Genomic DNA, 22561 nt, shown 5'->3' on the forward strand with positions numbered 1-22561 from the left:
GTTTTGTGGGTCTTTGGACCGCAATAAAGTATTGATTGATGTAGTGTTGTGGAAGAGGGAGAAAACGGAGAATGGTGGTACAATGGCGTGGAGGCAGCTGGGTCGTGTCTGCTAAGTATGAACGCACCAGACTCACCAGGTTGATCACAAGCTGCAGCTGAGAAAGCGTATCCTGAGTGTTCTCTCTGATGAGACGCAGCTTGTCCAGGGAATGCAGGTAAGCGCGACGGCGGACTTTGCTCGAGAGCGACCCCAGGCGGACGAAGTAACCCTGCTGCTTCCTCTGCTCTTCCAAGGCTTCTCCAAAACCTCGGACCTCCGTGGCCAGCTTGGCTGCAACAAATACGAACAGATAAACATCAGCATGGGTGGGAAAGATGGGCAAATCTGGAAGGTTGGGGGGCTTCCCCCCCAAAAAAAAATTATTTGTACATTGCAGGGGGGTTGGACCAGATGGGGCCCTTCCAATTCCACAATTCTATGTTCTGCAGAACTTGGGGGCCTCCCTCAAGCTTGCTAATACCCATCCTTTTGAGTGTGTGAGAGGTACCATTTTGGCTCCATAAGCAACTGGTGTGTAGAAACATTACTGCAGTTGTGGAACCACAACACAGCCATCATGACTCGTTTGGGCCACTTCTCATTTGTTTGAGAGCCCATGCGCTAAACCCTGTCCCTGGAGCCTACCCCACCTCCGAGAGATGACATGACAACAATGTATGGGTTTCAATTCGGCCGTAACTTTATTTAATCTCAGGTGTAGGAACCTTGGCTTAGGCCTTGGAAGGTATCCCTCTCATACCTGACAGGGGCTGAGGGTGCGCAGGGCAATCGGGTGTTGTGGGAGGGGACTGTAAAGTGTTAACTTACCCAGCATGCCCTCCCACTTCACCTAGCCGGGAGTTTGACCTATGTGCCGCCACTGTAGGGCTCCCGCATTCAACCCTTTAACGGGCCCTGCAATCGCCGCCACATGGGGGTGCATCAATATGCTGCCCCCGACTCACAGGTAAGACTATAGAATACCGGCCAAGGCCTAAAACCACCATTCCAAGGGCTAAATAATTAAAGAAACCCCTCCAGTCAACTGTCACCTTTAGTGACATCGATAAAATCAATTACCTGTTGTAAACCTTTAATTAAAAAATATGTAAAAAAAAAATCAATTACCTGCTGTCCAGCTCAAACAAACCTTTTATGTTTAGCACAGCAAAGTTTGCACTAAAAGCATCTCAACTCAGGAAAGCCCTAGAGTCTTGTTCCCTGAGTTTTCCGCCATTTGTGAAGTGTTTTGTAATGTTTTAATCATATGTGCTATAATATGTTTTTGAGACCTGCTTGGCTTTGTTTTGTTTGTTCGTGGCTATAACCTGTATTTGGCTGAGCAATCAAACCTGGCGATGGCTTGGGGTACGTTCACACATACATCTAAAGCATGAGGAGACCACATGGCTAACTCCACTGAATTATGGCAGGTGTAGTTGGTGCTGTGGGTTAAACCACAGAGCCTAGGACCTGCCGATCAGAAGGTCGGCAGTTCAAATCCCCACGACGGGGTGAGCTCCCATTGCTCGGTCCCTGCTCCTGCCAACCTAGCAGTTCAAAAGCACGTCAAAATGCAAGTAGATAAATAGGTACCGCTCCAGCGGGAAGGTAAACGGCATTTCCGTGCGCTGCTCTGATTCGCCAGAAGTGGCTTAGTCCTGCTGGCCACAGGACCCGGAAGCTGTATGCCGGCTCCCTCGGCCAGTAAAGCGAGATGAGCGCCGCAACCCCAGAGTCGGTCACTACTGGACCTAATAGCCAGGGTTACCTTTACCTTTACAGTGGTGCCCCGCAAGACGAACGCCTCACAAGACGGAAAACCCGCTAGACGAAAGGGTTTTCCGTTTTGGAGGTGCTTCGCAAAACGAATTTCCTATGGGCTTGCTTCGCAAGACGAAAAAGTCTTGTGAGTTCCTGCGGGGTTTTTTTTCCCTTTCCCCCCCCTTTTTCCCAAGCCGCTAAGCCACTTATCAGCTGATCCGCTAAGCTGCTAAACCGCTTAACAGCTGATCCGCTAAGCCGCTTAACAGCTGATCCGTTAAGCCGCTAATCAGCTGATCCGCTAAGCCGGCTAAGCCGCTAATGGGCTTGCTTTGCAAGACGAAAAAAACACAAGATGAAGAGACTCGCGGAATGGATTCTTTTCGTCTTGCGAGGCACCACTGTGCCTAGTTTGTCAAAGGTGCTGAGAGCTGTTGGATGCCCCCATGATCCTGACCAAACTACAGTTCCCAAAGTGTCAGCCAATGCTGCGGAGCACCCAAGCCCATTCTCACCCAGCTCCTCGTCAGTCATGGGCAGGTAGTAGTCCACCATATCCTCTGTCTTCCCCAACATGACGTCCACACCGCTGCTCAGCGCCTGCTTCAAGAGGCTGCTCATCTCAATGCCTTCTTGGACAGGCCCACAGGTCTTGACTTGGCCAGTCACAAGTTCCCTCGTCTCTTGGGCAGCTTGGAGGGCGGTATTGACCACCGACTTGGTCAACTCCACGCTGTCCTGGGCCGTCTCCTTGCCCAGGTTGACGACGTCGGCCACCCTATGAGTGACGAGCTCCTTCGCCTCATTTGCAGCGTTCACCGCAGTGTTGACGGTGGAGCTCACCACCGATTTGGTCAAGTTGACGCTGTCCTGGACAATGTCCTTGGTGAGATCGACAGCTTCAGATACTCTGTTCGACCAGAGTTGTTTGGCCCCGGAAGCAGCATCATTGGCTACATTGACCGTGGAACAGATGACCGTTTTGGTTATGGTGACACCGTCTTCAATCACCTAGAAAGAAAAGGAGGCAGACCAAAGGTCAACTCACTATTACTATTACTACTACTACAACAACATTTATACCCCACCTTTCCTTTGAGGAGCCCAAGGTACTGTCACGGACTGGTTGGATGCAAAGATACGGTGGGAGGAACCAGCTAGGGAACCCTCAGGAGAAGAAGGCTCAGAGCCCAGGGAGTGGTGGTGGGACAACAATGAGTGGTCAGAGGGGGGAGACTGGGAGGAAATGTGTCAGAAGTGGAAGAGGCAACAGGGCTTAGTGAGCAAGGGAGTGCAGAATCAGTGGCGGAAGCTGAACCAGCAGAGGAGAGATACTTCAGCTGGTGAAGAGACACGGGTGTCTCCCTGGCCTGCTATGACAAGCTCCCCTTCCCTCTGGTCTCCCAGCACCAGGAGAGGCATGAAGAGGGCAGGGGAGATGTTAGTTTCATGCAGGAACAGTCTCAGATTGCATGGGGGGAAACCCTGCAGAGAAGGGGACTTAGGCAGCTATGGGGAGGTGGAGACCTCCAGTCTCAGCAACAGCTTCTTGGGGGCAAGAGCTGCCAGAGATGGGTTGCTGTGCTCATTAGGCCTTACACTCCTATGCAGATCCTGTTTTTTTGCTAATAAAGAGTTAACTCCAACTTCCTCAGTGTGATTTATTGCTGGCTCGCTCCTGTCAGGTACATGGTTTCCCTGTCTCCATTTCATCTTCACAACAACCCTGGGAGGCAGGTTAGGCTGAAAGATTTTGACTGGTCCATGGTCACCCAGTGAGCAGGGACTTGAGCCACGGTCTCTTGGTCCTTGCCCAATTCTCTAACAGCTATACCATATTACTTGCAGTGCAAAGGTGCTGAATAATACCATATTAACTCTGGGCAGACCAGCACCAGAGATCTAAAGCACAACATTTAAAGCTGGTGACCTCCCCACCAAAGAATTTCAAGAGCTGTAATTTGCTAAAGTATACTGGGAATTGTAGCTCTGCCAGGGGAAAACTACAGCGTGCAGACTACTTCAATCTAATTTGAATGGGAGAAATACTGATTAACAGCTAAAAAAAAAAAGCCAGTGTGGCGTAGGGGACTAGGAGGACATGGGAGAGACCAGGGTTCAAATCTCCCCACTTGGCCTTGAGGCTCACTGGGTCACCTGGAGTGGCCAGTTGCCTGGCCTACCTCTCAGGGTTGTTGTGAGGGTGAGAATGCAGAGAACCGTGGGTCGGCCCCACCCACAACTGGCCTGCCTAGGACGATAACTCAAACAGCAAAGCGTGAGACTTTTCCGTTTCAGAATCGCGGGGAACGCTGGGCAAAATATTCCTTCACTGCAGGGGGCTGGACTAGATGACCATCGGGGTCCCTTCTAACTCTGCAGTTCTGTGATTCTATTATTGTACTTGTACCTGATGGGCCGGCTGGTGAAGGATAGGGAGAGTCTCTTCCAGCTGGTCCAGCCCTTTGCAAGCATATTGATTGACAGCAGCAACTGGCAGAAGGAAAGAAGGCAGATGACACAAATTCAGTGTGTTATAAAACACACACACACACACTTATTATTATTATTATTATTATTATTATTATTATTATTATTATTTAAAAGCAAACATTTCCAAGGCAGGAAAATAACAAAACAAAGATCACAACCATGGAAAACAATAATCTATAGCCGCCGGTAGACTGGTAGACCGTGAGACTCTTAATCTCAGGGCTGTGGGTTCAAGAACCATATGGGTGAAAGATTCCTGCATTGCAGGGGGTTGCACTAGAATTCAGTATTTCTCAACCTGTGGGTCCCCAGATGTTGTTGGACTACAACTCCCATCATCCCTGAGCTCTGGCCTTGCTAGCTAGGGGTGATGGGAGTTGTAGTCCAACAACATCTGGGGACCCACAGGTTGAGAAAGGCTGGAGAAGATGATTCTTGTGGTCTCTTCCTACTCAAAGGCTTTTTTCCCAACTGGAACGCGCCGGAACTTGGTTCCAGCATCTCTCGGGGGGGGGTACCCTTGTGCCCCCCCCTGGCTACACCCATGAGCTCAGGTTTAGCAAAGTCGGTCTCCATTTGTTTGTGAGGGAGTTGAGGCGGCGGAAAGAGCTCTCCTTTCATGCAAGTGCTCGGGTTTTGCAAAGTGTGTTTTAAGCGCAGCTGCGCTGACTTTTAAAGGAAGACTTTTGCCTTTCGATTCAGCAAGCGTGGGCCGTGCAGCTCTTTTGTCTGCTTCTTAGGGAGGGAGCACGGGAAACATCAGCAACCGACAAACTAGCAGGGACAAAAGGACAGCACTGCAAAGACAGCCACTGTAAAATGGGGTCTGAATCCGGAGCAGCCTTCTGGATGAAATTCTGCTTGCCCCCCAATGCAGGCAGAACCACAGGGGCAGAGTGTCCTTCAGCACTAGTGTCCTCTAGTTATCTCCCGCTTGGACTACTGCAATGCGCTCTGTGTGGGGCTACCTTTGAAGGTGACCCAGAAACTACAACTAATTCAGAATGCGGCAGCTAGACTGGGGACTGGGAGCGGCTGCCGAGACCACATAACACCGGTCTTGAAAGACCTACGTTGGCTCCCAGTACGTTTCCGAACACAATTAAAGGTGTTGGTGCTGACCTTTAAAGCCCTAAACGGCCTCAAAGGCCCAGTATACCTGAAAGAGCGTCACCACCCCATTTTTCTGCCCGGACGCGGAGGTCCAGCACCGAGGGCCTTCTGGCGGTTCCCTCATTGCGACAAGCAAAGCTACAGGGAACCAGGCAGAGGGCCTTCTCAGTAGCGGCACCCGCCCTGTGGAATGCCCTCCCACCAGATGTCAAAGAGATAAACAACCACCTAGCACTTAGAAGACATCTGAAGGCAGCCCTTTTTAGGGAAGTTTTTAATGTGTGACATTTTAGTGTATTTTTGGTCTCTGTGGAAGCCGCCCAGAGTGGCTGGGGAAACCCAGCCAGATGGGCGGGGTACAAATAATAAATTTATTATTATTATTATTATTATTATTATTATTATTATTATTATTATTATTATTATAGCAGCACTCCACAAAGAGTTCTCCCACATACACACCACAACTTCCCCTCATTCTGTGGCATTCAAGGACTCACTTTGGGGCTCGAGGTGGCCGAGAAGCGGCTGGGCACCCCCAACGGCACTCCCAACAGCCATCGCCGCCACTGTCTCCGCCACGCTGCAGGCAGAATTGATGAACGGGTAATTCTCCTTGGCGTAGTTATACAGAGAGTGGCAAATGTCGTAGGTGGAGCTGACTAGGGGAAGGCTGGTCACCCTGGTCACGACATTCTGGAAGAGGGTGGAAAATGGTGAGAGTTTTATAGCACAGGGGCAATTCAAGAAGGGTCCATTTATTTATTAAATTTATTCAATTTCATCTGAAAATCACAGGGTGGTTTGTTGCACTTATAGATCAGTAGGGAGGGTAGCTGGTCAAAGCAGGAGGGGGATAAAAAACCTGGTTTCTTCAGCAGCATGACTCAAACACACCTCATCTCAGCCTCTTGGAATCCCACCTCTTCTGCCTCTAATTCTAGACTGCTCTCTGTCACAGCCTCTTCCTGCTCACTAAACCCTGTTACCATTCTGCTTCTGACATATTTTCCTCCCAGTCTGCTCTCTCTTCTCCTTCTGACCATTCCCCATTGTTCTACCACCATTCCCTGGGCTCTGAGCCTGCTTCCTTGGGGGGTGTCCCAGCTGATTCCTCCCACCACTCTTCTGCATCCAGCCAGAGGCCAAGAGGCTGGTGAAGGGTCTCCTCATCCCGCTGTGACAAGCTCCCTTCCCTGCCACGGTCTCTTAGAACCAGTAGAGGCATGAAGAGTGTGGAGAAGTTAGCTTCTTGCAGGAGCAGTCTCAGATTGCTTGGGGGAGATCCTGGCTTTGGGGAGGTGCAGATCTTCAGTCTCAACAACTGCTTCATGGGGGCAAGACCTGCTGGAGGTGGGCTTGCTGTGATCATTGGCCTTGACACTCCTGTGCAGATCCTGCTGTTGCTAATAAAGAGATAACTCCAAATTGCTTGCTGTGATCTGCTGGTTTGCTCCTGTCAATAGACCGGCCTCTGCTGGCATTCGCCGCAAGGGCATTTCAACAGGGCACTTCTAGAGGGACTATACGTGCCCCACACAGGTCAGATCTGCCCTTCCCGCTGTTCTTTAAGAGATCCCCAAACCCTCTCCTTTGCCTTCCTCCTGCTAGGAAACTACCTCTGTTTCAGGGCCATGTCTGCAGCACATGTTTCACGGCCGTTGGTGGATATTCACTTACCGTTGTGTGTGGAGCCTCTTGGCCATCTCCTTTCACATCAGTAGCCATGGCAAAAGTCAAACACACCTGCAAAACAGAGACAATGAATGGAAAGGGCATGGCTGGCATTCTCCACTCTGTTACATTTCGTTGCAGCGCAGGGCCCTCTTATTATGGTTCATACGCGGAACATCGTAAAATAAGCATACCATATTGTGGTTATTGCCAAAATGCCAATTTAGGAACCGAATGGACTTTATCTCCTGACTCTCCATTGGACTTTAATTTCTCTTGAGATGTTCTGTTTGCATGATGTGTTGGTCTATGGAATTATACTTTGTGAGATATTATATGTTGAATTGTGTTTGAAATAGAAGTTACATAGTCAAAAACAGCCTGCTACGTTGCGTGTGTTGTTACCAGGATTGTATTTACGTAACCTAAGGTTTAGTAAAGCTAAAGGGACCCCTGACCATTCGGTCCAGTCGTGGCTGACTCTGGGGTTGCGCGCTCATCTCGCTTTATTGGCCGAGGGAGCCGGCGTACAGCTTCTGGGTCATGTGGCCAGCAGGACTAAGCCGCTTCTGACGAACCAGAGCAGCGCACGGAAACGCCGTTTACCTTCCCGCTGGAGCGGTATCTATTTATCTACTTGCACTGATTTGCTTTCGAACTGCTAGGTTGGCAGGAGCAGGGACCGAGAAACAGGAGCTCACCCCATCGCGGGGATTCAAACCGCTGACCTTCTGATTGGCAAGCCCTAGGCTCTGTAGTTTAACCCACAGCGCCACCCGCGTCCCTAAGGTTTAGTAGTGTTTTGCATTTACCTGTAGTCTCCTGGCATAACCACGTGGTAGGAGTGATGATGAAACCTGCGCTGCACATCGAAGGGATGTATTATGGCTCCAATCACCCACCCACACCCACCCACACATGTGCCATAAAATGCAGAACGGTTTGCAAAACATTTGTGTTCCGCATAAGTCATGAGGCCGCACCATGTGCCTGCTCATTTCTACAGTGTCCAATCTCCTAGATTAAAGATGGAGTCGAGAAGATAAGCAACCAGAGAAAGCACTAGGCTTCAATCCCTGTTTAAAAAGGGATTTTTAGGAGTCAGAGAAGACCTTCAGGAGCCAGTTAAGGAAGATTCCTGCCCCACCCTGTCATGCTATGGACTCTGTGCAGCTGTCAGAGCATCTTGCAACAATATTGTCTGTCCAAAACTTGACCAGACCATTGAAATGTAGTAGCAGCTTGCTGGGTCAGGCTAATGGCCCACCTAGTCCGGCATCCTGTTCTCACAGAGGCCAACCAGATAAATGCCGCAGAAGCAGGGCCTGAGCACATGAGCATCTCTCCCTTCCTGCAGTTCCAACAACGGCCATTCAAATGCATTCTGCCTCTGGCACTGGTGGGAGAACACAGACATCGCGGCTGCTAAAAGGTAAAGGGACCCCTGACCATTAGGTCCAGTCGTGGCCGACTCTGGTGTTGCGACGCTCATCTCGCTTTATTGGCCGAGGGAGCCGGCGTACATCTTCCGGGTCATGTGGCCAGTATGACTAAGCCGCTTCTGGCAAACCAGAGCAGTGCATGGAAATGCTGTTTACCTTCCCTCCAGAGCGGTACCTATTTATCTACTTGCACTTTGACATGCTTTCGAACTGCTAGGTTGGCAGGAGCAGGGACCGAGCAACGGGAGCTCGCCCCGTCACGGGGATTCGAACAGCCGACCTTCTGATCGGCAAGTCCTAGGCTCTGTGGTTTAACCCACAGCGCCACCCGCGTCTATTATTAATTAATTAAAATTGTACGCTGCCCTTTGTCCGAAGATCACAGGGCAGCTCACAACATAAAAATACAAAATGAGAACACGCAATATATATAATAAAACAAAAACAAACCAATAACACCACACACAACCCATACAAACACATTTAAAAGACCGTAGAATGTTAATCAGCCAAAGGCCTTGTTGTAGAGGAACATTTTTTGCCTGGCACCTAAAGATATGTAATGAAAGTACAAGGCAAGGGCCTCCTTTGGGAGAGTATTATGCAAACAGGGAGCCACTGTAGAAAAGGCCCTGTTCTCGTGTTGCCACCTCTCGCAGAGGAGACACACAATGAAAGGCCTCAGAGGATGATTGCAGGGTGTGGATCAGTTCATAAGATAGCCTTGTCCTCCTTAAATATCTTTAATCCTCTTTTACAGCTGTCCAAGTTGGTGGCCATCGTTGCATGTCCTTTTGACACTCCACCCCACACCTGGGGATCCTCCCAAACACGGATTAAAAAAATGCACCTCCCTTTCACCATGTCCTTGAACAGGCTGTCTGTATAAAAGTCAACACATATCGTAAGAGCATATCGTAAGAGGCCTGCTTAATCAGGGTGCACCTATCCTGTTGTCACATTGACCAACCAGGTTTCCCCAAGGGATGCGCCAAAGCATGAATGCAACAGTCCTCTACCTGTTCCTGATTCCCTATCTGGCAGTTCCTTTAACGCCCTTTCGGTGCTTAGGCAAATATCTTTCTTTTCTGAACCCTGGCATTCCAGGTCCTCGTCCAGCATTCTGACCATGACACCACACTGTTAGAATTCCTGCTCCGTGATTGCAGCCCTGGGATTGTTGTCTTTCACATGACGGTGTATGTTTTGACTCCACAGAGTGGGAAGTGACGGAAACAGGATGTTGTGTTACTGTGTTCCGTGAAGTGCGACTATTGTCCTTTGTTCTTTCTCTCTTTGCTTTCTGATGCTAGAGAGAGAGGAAGCCATGTTGCAGTGCTCCGTGTGTGTTTATATATAAATAAAGTAGATTAGGCTGAGTTGCTGAGGTCCGTTACGCAACTGCACAAACTCTGCGGATCCCTAAGTGTGCCAGTGTCGGTTGGCATTGGTCGCTGTGATGTTTGGGAACAAGAAAGCTTTTGAAGCTCCCAAACGATCGACCGGGAGGGAGAGAACATGCCAGTCGGGCATGTGTCTCTGCCAGGGTCCTACTCAAGTGTAGGCCGAGCTCCTGACACACACACTGCCTTTCAAAACTTCCGCTCTTATATATCCTTTGCCTCTGGGTGCATGAGATGCGGCTAAGCGCATGCCTTTCTACTCTGATGGCAACACCCCCTGTTCTACCTTGAAATGCTGGGGATCAAACCTTGGGCCTTCGACATGCAAGGCAGATGTTCTGCCACTGCCGTCCGTTACCAAGAAGTACAATTATTTGCATGTGTCCAACAGAAGCACCGATAAAGCAACAACTCAGTACCAGAGAAAACACCCAAACAAGGAAAATGACACAACAGCTGATGTAATATTATCTCTCATTAAGGGTCCAAAATAGAAGAAAACAAACACTACTATCCCATTCAAATCAAACAAAAGAAAACATCCTCATGCTTTATTATGTTTTATATGTTGAAAGCTCCCCAGAGTGGCTGGGGCAACCCAGATGGGCAGGGTACAAATCAATTATTATTACTATTATTATTATTAATCAGATAGGGACGCTCCCAGATGACTTGTTTATTGAATGCTTTTCCCAAGTTGTTCTACAAAGTTTGCATGAAGGTTATATGACGTAACTGTTTAGTGAGTAAACGCTCTGAGATGTTTACACAGATGTTCCTGTTGGTCCACACTCCCCTGTGCAATTTGCCATCGGTTTATGGGCTTGGGGGTGGTAGAAATGAGCTTGTTCTGCAAGAATGCCACATCCACTTTCAACGATACAAACTAAATTTGCAGCTGTGTGAAGTTAAGACAAAGAGAAATTAAAATAATTGTTTCTCAGCACTGCCATTGAGGTACTATGAGATTTTGTAATAGCACCCACAAATTTATTTCTCAGATGAGGCAATTTCAGAAAATTTAGATGCAACAGCCACTCCAGCTGGTCAAATGCCTTTTGCAAGTCCAGCGTGATCAAAACCAACTGGTTACTATTCCTTTTGCTCTGCTGTCCTACTATTCAGAAATCTGTGGGCTAGATCCAATGATATATGACACCCTGGTATCATCTGGGCTGATGATACTAGTGGTAATGTTATTCAGTCTAGAGGTGAAAATAGCAGTAATCTCCTTTTGATTCAAATTAAGTAAATATATGGGTCTATATCATTCTAGCATAGCTGTCAACTTTTCCCTTTTCTTGCAAGGAAACCTATTCGGAATAAGGAAATTTCCCTTAAAAAGGGGGAAACGTTGACAGCTATGTATTCTAGGTTTCTGCCAGATGTTAGCATTATCGTGATTCTAGGATTCTTCCTAGAATAGGAGCCTCCTCCCCAAAGTCATAAAAAAACCCATTCTAAATGTGAACCAAGGATCTATCCAAACATAGCATGCACCCAAAAAAGCTGTTGGATTTGCCATATTTCAGCTTTGAGATCCAAGGTGTCATGATCATGAGGGTCAGATTCCTCATCTTCAGAGGATGAAGACTCTGAAGCAGAAGGGGAACCAGAAGAGCTCTCAGGTGAACCTGCAGGTAGCTTACGCTCTTTTTAAACATTTCGATGTTTTAAAATCTTAGCTGTTCCCCTCTTGCATAGCTGCTTTCAGGGCATCCCGTCGTATATGTGGGGATGACTCTCCCCCTTGAATTGAACTTCAAAGTACACCTATCATCGTCTCCATCTAAAGCACAAAGCAAATGTGAGTTTGTCTTATCTGACCTGGACATCTGTCCATCTTTTGTGCCTTGGAGCTTTTTCTTTGCTCCATCACCTGATCTAACACGGGGGCGATTGGGCAATGCAGTTGTGTAACCTCATAATGATATTTTGTTTTCCTCAGGGACAGAGGTGGCATGACTGAGATGGGTGGATGGTTGGTAGATGGCTGTGGGCAGGTGAACCTTGTCCTAACAAAATGTGGCCTGTTCAGCCCTGCTTCCTCCACCCGTGCTACACAAACACACACGACACCGTTCCTCTAATCCATGCTGGAATATTCGATGCCCCGTCATTCCACTTGCTCTTGAAGACACACCTGTTTAGACAAGCGTTCCCCTGAACTGCACTTGTGATTTCATTGTTTCAACTGATTTTAAATAAACCATTCTAGCTGTTATGCTTCTTGTTTGTTTATTTCACTGTATATTTTTACTAAGGATGTTTTAATGTTTTAATTTAATTTTATTTGCTCTATAAGACGCACCAGACCACAAGATGCACCTAGTTTTTGGAGGAGGAAAACAAGAAAAAAAAAATATCCTGAATCTCAGAAGCCAGAACAGCAAGAGGGATCGCTGCGCAGTGAAAGCAGCGATTCCTCTTGCTGTTCTGGCTTCTGGGATAGCTGCGCAGCCTGCATTCGCTCCATAAGACGCACACACATTTCCCCTTACTTTTTAGGAGAGAAAAAGTGAGTCTTATAGAGCAAAAAATATGGTATACATATACAGAGGTACCTCGGGTTAAGAACTTAATTCGTTCTGGAGGTCCGTTCTTAACCTGAAACTGTTCTTAACCTGAGGTGCCACTTTAGCTAATGGGGCCTCCCGCTGCCACCACCATGCAATTTCTGTTCTCATTCCGAAGCAAAGTTCTTAACCTGAGGTACTATTTCTGGGTAAGCGGAGTCTGTAATCTGAAGCGTCTGTAACCCGAGGTACCACTGTATTCATTTATTGAGAGCAATTGCACTCCACTGTTCAGCCCAAAAAAACTCCCCAAATCGACTTACATGCAATGAATTAAAAACAAGGCAGGCTCTGCGTGCAGACTTACAATCTTAAAAAACAACATCCCACAACACACAAGGGGAAGGGGACAGGAAGAGGGGGAAATCAAACAAAATGTATTGCATATTTTATCGCAAACTTACTCAGAAACCAGGGGTGGCGGGTGGCGCTGTGGGTTAAACCACAGAGCCTAGGACTTGCCGATCAGAAGGTCGGCGGTTCGAATCCCCACGATGGGGTGAGCTCCTGTTTCTTGGTCCCTGCTCCTGCCAACCTAGCAGTTCAAAAGCATGCCAGTCCAAGTGGATAAATAGATACCACTCTGGCGGGAAGGTAAATGGCGTTTCCGTGCGCTGCTCTGGTTCGCCAGAAGCGGCTTAGTCACGCTGGCCACATGACCCGGAAGCTGTACGCCGGCTCCCTCGGCCAATAAAGCGAGATGAGCGCCGCAACCCCAGTCAGCCACGACTAGACCTAATGGTCAGGGCTCCCTTTACCTTTACTACTCAGAAACTATTTTGGCATCGAAGGGATCTACAAATGAAACAACAGAAGAGCCCTGCTGGATTAGGCCAAGGGACTATCTAGTCCAGCATCCTGTTTCCCCCCCCAGGGGTCAACTGGATGTCTTTCTGAGAAGTCCACAAGCTGGCGATGAGGTCCCTAGCTTAAGGTTACCAGACGTCCCCGTTTCCCGGGGAACAGTCCCTGGATTTACAAATAAGTCCACATACAATATCCATTGAAGTTGAAAAGTCTCCCCGGATTCTGGTAACCTTACCCTAACTCTCTCCTGCTGTTATTTCTGAGCCACTGGTATCCAACTATGTTGTTTTCCTTTGCGTATTTTACATTGTAAGCCACTTCAGAGCAGGGACCTATCTTGTTTGGTTGGTTTTTTCTAAAAATAATATTTTAATTAAATTTTCTGTTTTACAATTTAAAGTACTCATTTTTACATCCTTAAGATATCAATGACTTCCCTTCTTCTCTTTTCATGGTTCCTTTTGCATATCACAAATCCCTGCATATTTTACAAAAACTATACCGTTCATTATTCCATTATTGCATCCATCAAAACTTATTTATACTGTTGAATTTATCTTAATGCTGCTACTGTTTTCAGCTTTACACAGTTTCCCCCCATATATTCAATAAATGTTTCTAGACATATGTTCTTCTTGTTCTCTTATTCCATACGTTAAGTCTGCAAGTTGTGCATATTCTGTCAGCTTAAGTTGCCATTCTTCTTTGGTTGGGACCTCACTCATTTTCAATTTTTGGGCTAACAAAACATGGGTTGCAGTAGTGGCATACATAAATAGTCTTTTTTGACACCTGGTAATTTCAGTCTGAGTTGTCCCCAACAGAAAGGACTCTGGGTTATGTGTGGGTTTTTTTTGGGGGGGGGGTACTTTTAAACATTTTTTTCAATTCATTATGGATCATTTCCCAATACTCTTTTACCCTTTTACAGGTCCACCACATATGAAAGAACGTTCCCTCTGCCTCTTTGCATCTCCAGCACTTATCTGATTCAGTCTTATACATCTTGGCATCAGGGACCTGTCAAACCAGTTCGGTACTTTTTTTGTAACACACCTTGCACATAAGTAAATGCTGCAAGTGGGGACTGCAACCAAGTGTTGCAGCGTGGTGCTCTGTGCTTCAATATTCCAGACACTCCAATCCATTATCCCTCCTCTCCATTCTCCTTTCCTTCAACCCACCTCCCACCCCCACCCGTCAGCCACCATCCCATGGCCGCTGAGCATGCTCAGTCCTCATTGGGCTGTTTTGGGGGCTGCCCCACCAAGGCCTCCCCTAAATATTATTTGCACTCCTTGGGGTTCCCCCAAGCCTGCCGAAATGTGTGCATGCATCCTCATGCCCCTTGCTTGTCTAGATGCGAGGATAGTGAAGAAGAGGAGTTTGGATTTCATATCCCGCTTTATCACTACCCTAAGGAGTCTCAAAGCGGCTAACAATCTCCTTTCCCTTCCTCCCCCACAACAAACACTCTGTGAGGTGAGTGGGGCTGAGAGACTTCAGAGAAGCGTGACTAGCCCAAGGTCACCCAGAAGCTGCATGTGGAGGAGCGGGGAAGCGAACCCAGTTCACCAGATTACAAGTCCACCGCTCTTAACCACTACACCACACTGGCTCTCGAGTGAGCTCTGTGTGTGTGTGTCTGTGTGTAGAAAGTAGACTCCTGAAACATTTACATTAATTGCTCTGTCCATGTTGCACCTGGCCATGCCCAACATTAGCAGGAGGCCCCCAGAATATTGTCAAAGGTTGCCCATGCCTAGGTTTCAGCAAAGGGCAAGGTCTTGCATTCGGCGGAGGAGCTGCAAAGGATTCAAGGATGGTCAACAGCCTTGTGGAATTAGTGGACACCCCTCCCTTCATTGGACCTCGAGCCCAAATCCACCTACCCACCCACTTACGAGTAAAGCAGCCGCTTCCTCATTACACAATTGTCTGCTAACGACCTGTGGTGCACCTTGCATCAGTCCCTTGCGGGATAGGAAGGTAATGATAGCTTCTGATGGAATGAGTCGGCTGTAAGGATCTGAAAGGCACCCACGCATCTTTGCGGCGGGGGAATAATTAGGTCCAGGGTGTCCTTCCAGAATGTGCCTTCCATACCCGCCATGTAAAGGATCCGTCCCCTTGCCTTGTCATTCTCTGGGACCCGCAAGGCGGCTCAAACACCAGAAATAAGACAAAACGACCAGGAATGCTTGAGATAGAGCTTTGGACCTCCAGGTGTTGCTCAACCACAACTCCCATCCTCCTTGGCCATTGGTCATGCTTGCTGAGGCTGATGGGAGTTGGAGTCCAACAACAACAGGAGGGCCACTCTTTCCCCATCCCTGATACATACGAAAGCTTACAGGCATCTTTCCATTCTGGCCAGCCCTACTATTAGGGAAAGCAGGGGTGGGGGACATTTGTCCCTCCATGTGTAGCTCTGCAACAACAACTCATCATCATCCCTGGTCATTGTCCAATGCATGCCAGGATGATGGGAGTTCAGCAGCGTCTGGAGGAGCAAAGGTTCACCACACCTGTCTTCAGGTAAACTAACAGCCCATTTCCCAAAAGAGCAAAGTCTAAACCATGCTGTGAAAACAATAGTCTGGTGGGCACCTTAAAAACAGGCAAATTTCTTATAGCACAAGCTTTTGCTCATGCTACCAAAGTCTTATACAGTGGTACCTCGGGTTAAGTACTTAATTCGTTCCGGAGGTCTGTTCTTAACCTGAAACTATTCTTAACCTGAAGCACCACTTTAGCTAATGGGGCCTCCTTCTGCCGCCGCACCGCCGGAGCACGATTTCTGTTCTCATCCTGAAGCAAAGTTCTTAACCTGAAGCACTATTTCTGGGTTAGCGGAGTCTGCAACCTGAAGCGTATGTAACCTGAAGTGTCTGTAACCCGAGGTACCACTGTACTAAACAGTCTTTCTCAAACTTGGGTCTCCAGCTCTTGCTGGACCGCAACTCATCCCTGACCAAGCTTAAGAAACACTGTGCTAAGTTGTAGAGGGAACCTTTGTCCCTCCAGATGCTACAAATCCCATCATCCTTGATCATTGGCCATGCTTGCCAGGGGTGATGGGAATTGTAGTTCAAAGGCTCCCCACACCTGTATTCAAGTCATGAGGTGTGGATCAGGGACAGAGAACCTCCAGATGTTGTTAAGTCAACGGCTCCTATCACCCCTGGTCACTGGATATTCTGACTGGGGCTAATGGGAGTTGGAGTCCAGTAACATCTGGAGGGCCGCAGGTTCCCCATCCTGGCTGTAGCAAGAAAAGGGTGCAAGCCATTCACATTCACCCAGTGCTGTACCAGCTGCACTGGCTCCCGGTGGAGTACAGGATCAGGTTTAAGGTGCTGGTTTTAACCTTCAAAGCCCTATACGGCCTAGGACCCTTGTACCTACGGGACCGCCTCTCCTGGTATGTCCCACGGAGGACCTTACGGTCTTCAAACAAAAACATCCTGAAGGTCCCAGGCCACAGAGAGGTTAGGCTGGCCTCAACCAGAGCCAGGGCTTTTTCGGCTGTGGCTCCAATCTGGTGGAACGCTCTGTCACAAGAGACTAGGGCCCTGCGGGACTTGACATCTTTCCGCAGGGCCTGCAAGACGGAGCTGTTCCACCAGGCCTTTGGCCAGGGCACAGCCTGTCTTCCTCCTTTGGCAATCTTCACAGAACTCTGGCCCAATGGTTGCCATTAATTTGATTTGAATTAATTTTTATAATGAAATGTTTTTAGAATGTTGCACTATTTTATTGTTGTTAGCCGCCCTGGGCCCGGCTTCGGCTGGGGAGGGCGGGATATAAATTATTATTATTATTATTATTATTATTATTATTATTATTATTATTATTATTATTAAGCTGCTGTGCCAAAGTATGGATTTTACATAGGACTAATGAAACGTCCAAGCAGCAGTTCTGACCTTTAAGGTTCAAGGTTCAAAAGAGTGTAAAGAGCCAGAAATGTGAAAGAATAAATTTGAACAGGAAATCCTTCAAAGTTCTGCCCTAAAATGAATTTAATACGTGCTGAGTTCACCAGGCAATTATGGAAACCACTTCCGGTTGTAGTTCAGAGATTCCTGACCTAACTCTGTGAACTTCAATGAACTGACCTAGTACAGTGGTACCTCGGGTTAAGAACTTAATTCATTCCGGAGGTCCGTTCTTAACCTGAAACTGTTCTTAACCTGAAGCACCACTTTAGCTAATGGGGCCTCCCACTGCAGCTGCGCTGCCGGAAAATGATTTCCATTCTCATCCTGAAGCAAAGTTCTTAACCTGAAGCACTATTTCTGGGTTAGCAGAGTCTGTAACCTGAAGCGTATGTAACCTGAAGCGTATGTAACCCGAGGTACCACTGTAGTTCATCCCAAGGACTTGGGATGCCACCACTTGAAACACCCTCAACCCACAGACGACACTCAGCAAACATCAGATAGTGGGAAGATGGGGAAGGGGATAGGAGATGATACTATATTCATAGAACCATAGAATTCTAGAGCTGGAAGGGACCCTCAGGGTCATCTAGTCCAACCCGCTGCAATGCAGGAATCACAGCTGAAGAATTCCTGACAGACGGCCATCCAATCTCTGCTTAAAAACCCACAACCATCTTCTGAGGTTGTCAGTTCCACTCGTCAAACTGCTCTTACTGTCAGGAGGTTCATCCTACTGTTTACATGGAATCTCCTTTATGGTCATTTGAATCCGAGTCCTGCCCAAACTTGATTTTATGACAGCCCTTCAGATATTTTATGGTGGCTAGCCTACCACTCCTCAAGTCTTCTCTTCTCCAGTTTAAACATCCCCAGCTCCTTCAAGTTTTCCCTATAAAGCTCGATTCCAGACCAGTTTGTCGATATCCTTCTCAAACTGAGCTGCCCAGAACGGGACACAGGATTCCAGGTGGGGTCTGACCACTGCAGAATAGAGTGGTCCTATTATTTCCTTCCCTTAATCTAAGGAATTAGGCATAAGAGAGAGACAGGATCTTCCTGATTTCTGGACGAATTTATGGTTTTAAAAGTTCAAAACCCAACCAACCCTTTGAATTGGGCTCTGAGACCGGTGGCGGGAGCTGGTCACCCCAGTGGAAACCAGACTGATATTATATTCCAGCTACATCAACCTAGCAGTGGAATCCTGCAACCAGCTTCCATTTTCTCCAAATGACATCACATCTCTAGGCTGAGTCGCAGTACTGTAGTCTTAAACTGGATGTTCCTGAGACATGAGTGACGATACAAAGATCGAAGAATGCTTGTGTAGTATCGGGGACTGCTCTAGTTTGCACACACACACACACGCCTGGTAAAACACAACCCCCATTAAGACAAAAAAAATTCCTTCCAGTAGCACCTTAAAGACCAACTAAGGTGCTACTGGAAGGAATTTTTTTTGTTTTGACTATGGCAGACCAACACGGCTACCTATCTGTAACCCCCATTAAGGGCGTTGCTAGACGTTTCAAAGATCTCAGGCACAGACCCACAACACCAATTTGCAAAGTGCCTTTTTGGGAGAGATCTTGGGAAATGCTGGTTTTTTCCCATTGTTAAATAGGCACAAACAGTTCTTCCAACCCTCCTGGTTCTCTCAGACGCCACTGAAATGTCGTCCCATTTCTGTTTAGCATAATTACATCTCACCGTATTAATTTTTGGGGGCTGCCATTACAGTTTCTATCCCAGATTCCCATGGAAGGAAGAGGTTCTTCCCCTCTCCATTTTTTCCTCCAAACAACCTTGCAAGGTAGGTTATGCTGAGAGACAGAGGCTGGTCCTCCAAGGTTTCCCAGTGAGTTCCATTAAGCTGCCCCTGTCCCAGCACAATACCCCACCAGCCTTACCTGCTCGTTGTGATTCTTCTTCTTGGCCCCGGAAGAGTCACACAGCACAGCTGACGCGCCTGAAATCTTCTAATATAGCTAATTGCCAGAGGCATGTGATGGGTGGAAGGGGAGGCGCTCAGCCAGGGAGTTTCCCACAGCTTCCCAGGAGCAACAACTGGGGGTGGGACATTGCAACATCTGTACGAATCGCAGCACCGCCTTGCAAAACTTCCAGTGCGCTATGCTCCTTGCAGAGGTTGCCTGGACTTTGAAACTAGGTGAGAGGGGACAGATCCCAGGACCGTCCAGTAGGAGGAGTCCCCGCACCCCAAACAAGGGCGTATAAATGGGATAATCCGGGTCAATTCCCTATGGAAGCCCTTTCGGTTAGGGCTAGGCAGTCCCGGTTTTAGAGAGAGTGGACTTTACCTGTTGCAAACACAGGCAGAGAGGAAATCACAAAGTTGTTTGTTGCAGGAAATAGCCAGAATAGAAAATGATTTCTTTTTTTTCCAAAGAAATTTATTAGTTTTCCAAATTTATAACAAACATATCCACAAACAAAAAAGAAAACAAGCAAACAAGCAAACATATATCCAAACTGTAAAAATTCCACTTTTGTTATCATGGTTGGGTGACTTCCTTGAATCCCCCTGGCTGAGTTTCCATATAAATCATTGTAGTAGTTTTCCAAAACTAGTTTCACATAGATTTACTTGGTCCATTAACATATTTCTTTCTTTTCATTTTGACTTTTATCCATAGTGTTCTACAACATCACATATCTAGGCCAATCTGATACTCGCAAGTAATTCTATTTAAGTTATCTTAACATATTTCACTAAATAATCTTTGAATTTCTTCCATTCCTCTTGGTACTCCTCCTCCTTCTGGTCGTTGACTCTTCCGGTCAGGTCGGCTAGCTCCGAAAAACCCATCATCTTCATTGAATAGAAAATGATTTCTTGTTCGAACTAACAGGGCTAGAGAAAAAAGGAAGGTGGCTGTGTTTGCTCCTCTGTTTCCACAGAAGATGAGACCTCTCATCTTCAGGTGTGTGTGAGAAAGAGACAGATGATGATGATGATGATGATGATAATAATAATAATAATAATAATAATAATAATAATAATAATAATAATTTATTTATACCCCGCCCATCTGGCTGGGCTTCCCCAGCCACTCTGGGCGGCTTCCCAAAAAATATTAAAATACTGTAATACATCAAACATTAAAAGCTTCCCTAAACAGGGCTGCCTTCAGATGTCTTCTAAAAGTCAGGTAGTTGTTGTTCTCTTTGACATCTGGTGGGAGGGAGTTCCACAGGGAGGGCCCTGTTATGTACTGAAGTTCTCACCCTGGGCCAGCAGGGGGATACTGTAGATGGTTATGCAAATAAGGGATCTAAAGTGACGTTCAGTGATGGATAGTTTTAGAAAGTTGTTACAGTAACGTTGTACTGGAGCTCTATATAAGCAGGCTGACTGAACCCTTCAGTTCAGTTCTGTCCTGGCCTGTGAATAAACAAGAGCTGTTTGAAGAATCACTGTGTCGTCTAATATGTTCACCCACAACTTAACAGGCGCCACCACTGAGAAGGCCCTCTACCTGGTTCCCCATAGCTTTACTTCTCGCAGTGAGGGAACCGCCAGAAGGCCCTCGGTGCTGGACCTCAGTGTCTGGGTAGAACGATGGGGGTGGAGCAGTCCCTGATCGGTCAACTCATGCAAACCCCACTTCTGAAAGCTGAGATTCACCCAAAGCTCCAACATAAATGGGCAGGTGCAGATGAAAGTGAAGGGAGAGTTGAAAGCACACAGCCACCCTGATTCCTGTGTGTTAAAGGTACTGGGAACCATAGATCTCTGAGGGGCAAACAACAGCTTCCAGGGATCTTTTTATGTGTCAAAGGTATGCTTTACTGTAAAAAAAAAACAAAGGTAAAGGACCCCTGGACGGTTAAGTCCAGCCAAAGGCGACTATGGGGTTGCGGCGCTCATCTTGCTTTCAGGTCGAGGGAGCTGGCGTTTGTCCACAGACAGCTTTCCGGGTCATGTGGCCAGCAGGACTAAGCCGCTTCTGGTGCAACGGGACACCATGACGGATGCCAGAGCGCACAGAAATGCTGTTTACCTTCCCGCCACAGCGGTACCTGTTTATCTACTTGTGCTGGTGTGCTTTCGAACTGCTAGGTTGACAGGAGCTGGGACAGAGCAACGGGAGCTCACCCCATCGCGGGGATTCGAACCGCTGACCTTCTGATCGGCAAGCCCAAGAGGCTCAGTGGTTTAGACCACAGCGCCACCCGCACCCCCTCTTTATGGTGTGTTTGCAGCCCTTGATTTGAGGCAGGGGGGTCACCAACGATCAACCTCAGAACCCTGTTGTCAGTGGTGAGAACATCCGCTCTGTTATAATGATCACCTTTTATTTAACAAAAAAATTTAAACTGCTTGGCTGTAAACAAACAAACAAAACCTCTAAGCTGTTTAGAAAAATATAAAGCAAAATGTTAAAATCATTGATAAGAATCCGGCTTAAAGATAGGTACTTAAAATCGTTTAAAAGATCATTTAATGTCAAAAGCAGCTAAAAAAGAGATACAGCACATCTGGATAAGCTTGCCTAAACAAAACAAAAAAAGTTTCACGCAGGGTGCTGAAAAAGCAAACAACTGATTTCTTACAAGTGTGGGTGGAAGGGAGGTGCATTTTTAATTCGTGCTTTGAGGATCGCCAGATATGGGGTGGGGCATCAAAAGGATGGGTAATGATGGCCATCAACTTGGATGGCTTTAAAAAGGTTTGGACACATTCCTGGCGGATAACCCTGTCAATGGCTGCTGGCCACAATCACCACGTTCTCCTTCTACCATCAGAGACAAAGAGAGAGTTTGGATTTGATATCCCGCTTTATCACTACCCGAAGGAGTCTCAAAGCAGCTAACGTTCTCCTTTCCCTTCCTCCCCCACAACAAACACTCTGTGAGGTGAGTGAGACTGAGAGACTTCAGAGAAATGTGACTGACCCAAGGTCACCCAGCAGCTGCATGTGGAGGAGCGAGGAAGCGAACCCGGTTCACCAGACTACGAGTCAACCGCTCTTAACCACTACACCACGCTGGCTCCACGCTACACCACCACTCTCAGAGACAGTAATGTCCTGAATTCCTGTTTCTGGGAATCACAAGTTTGGATTCTGCTTGTGAGCTTCCAATTGGAGCATCTGTTTGGTCACTGTGAGAACAGGATGCTGGACTAGGTGGGCCAATTAATAATAATAATAATAATAATAATAATAATAATAATAATAATAATAATAATATTTGTACCCTGCCCATCTGGCTGGGTTTCCCCAGCCACTCTTTGTGGCTCCTAACATTAAACACGATAAAATGTCAAACATTAA

The 22561-nt window shown here is 47.3% G+C and overlaps 1 protein-coding gene across 3 annotated transcripts in view; it reads right to left on the reverse strand.

The window, feature by feature from the left end:
* Window positions 1–22561, reverse strand: part of LOC309360765 (perilipin-3-like) — a 186155-nt gene that overhangs the window by 3443 nt on the left and 160151 nt on the right. For 2 of the 3 annotated variants that reach the window (XM_081895627.1, XM_081895628.1), the window contains exons 2-6: window positions 7093–7162; window positions 5913–6108; window positions 4217–4299; window positions 2322–2817; window positions 137–333 (exon numbers count right to left, since the gene is read on the reverse strand). In XM_081895627.1, coding sequence (XP_081751753.1) covers window positions 137–333; window positions 2322–2817; window positions 4217–4299; window positions 5913–6108; window positions 7093–7140 — 1020 coding nt within the window. In that variant the 5' untranslated portion in view covers window positions 7141–7162. Of the gene's footprint in view, window positions 1–136; window positions 334–2321; window positions 2818–4216; window positions 4300–5912; window positions 6109–7092; window positions 7163–19171; window positions 19258–22561 lie in introns of those variants that run through there. The other variant, XM_081895626.1, reaches the window with a different exon arrangement.

The sequence above is a fragment of the Podarcis melisellensis genome (genome assembly GCF_964234715.1).
Source record: "Podarcis melisellensis genome assembly, chromosome: 18".
NCBI classification, from domain to species: domain Eukaryota; kingdom Metazoa; phylum Chordata; class Lepidosauria; order Squamata; family Lacertidae; genus Podarcis; species Podarcis melisellensis.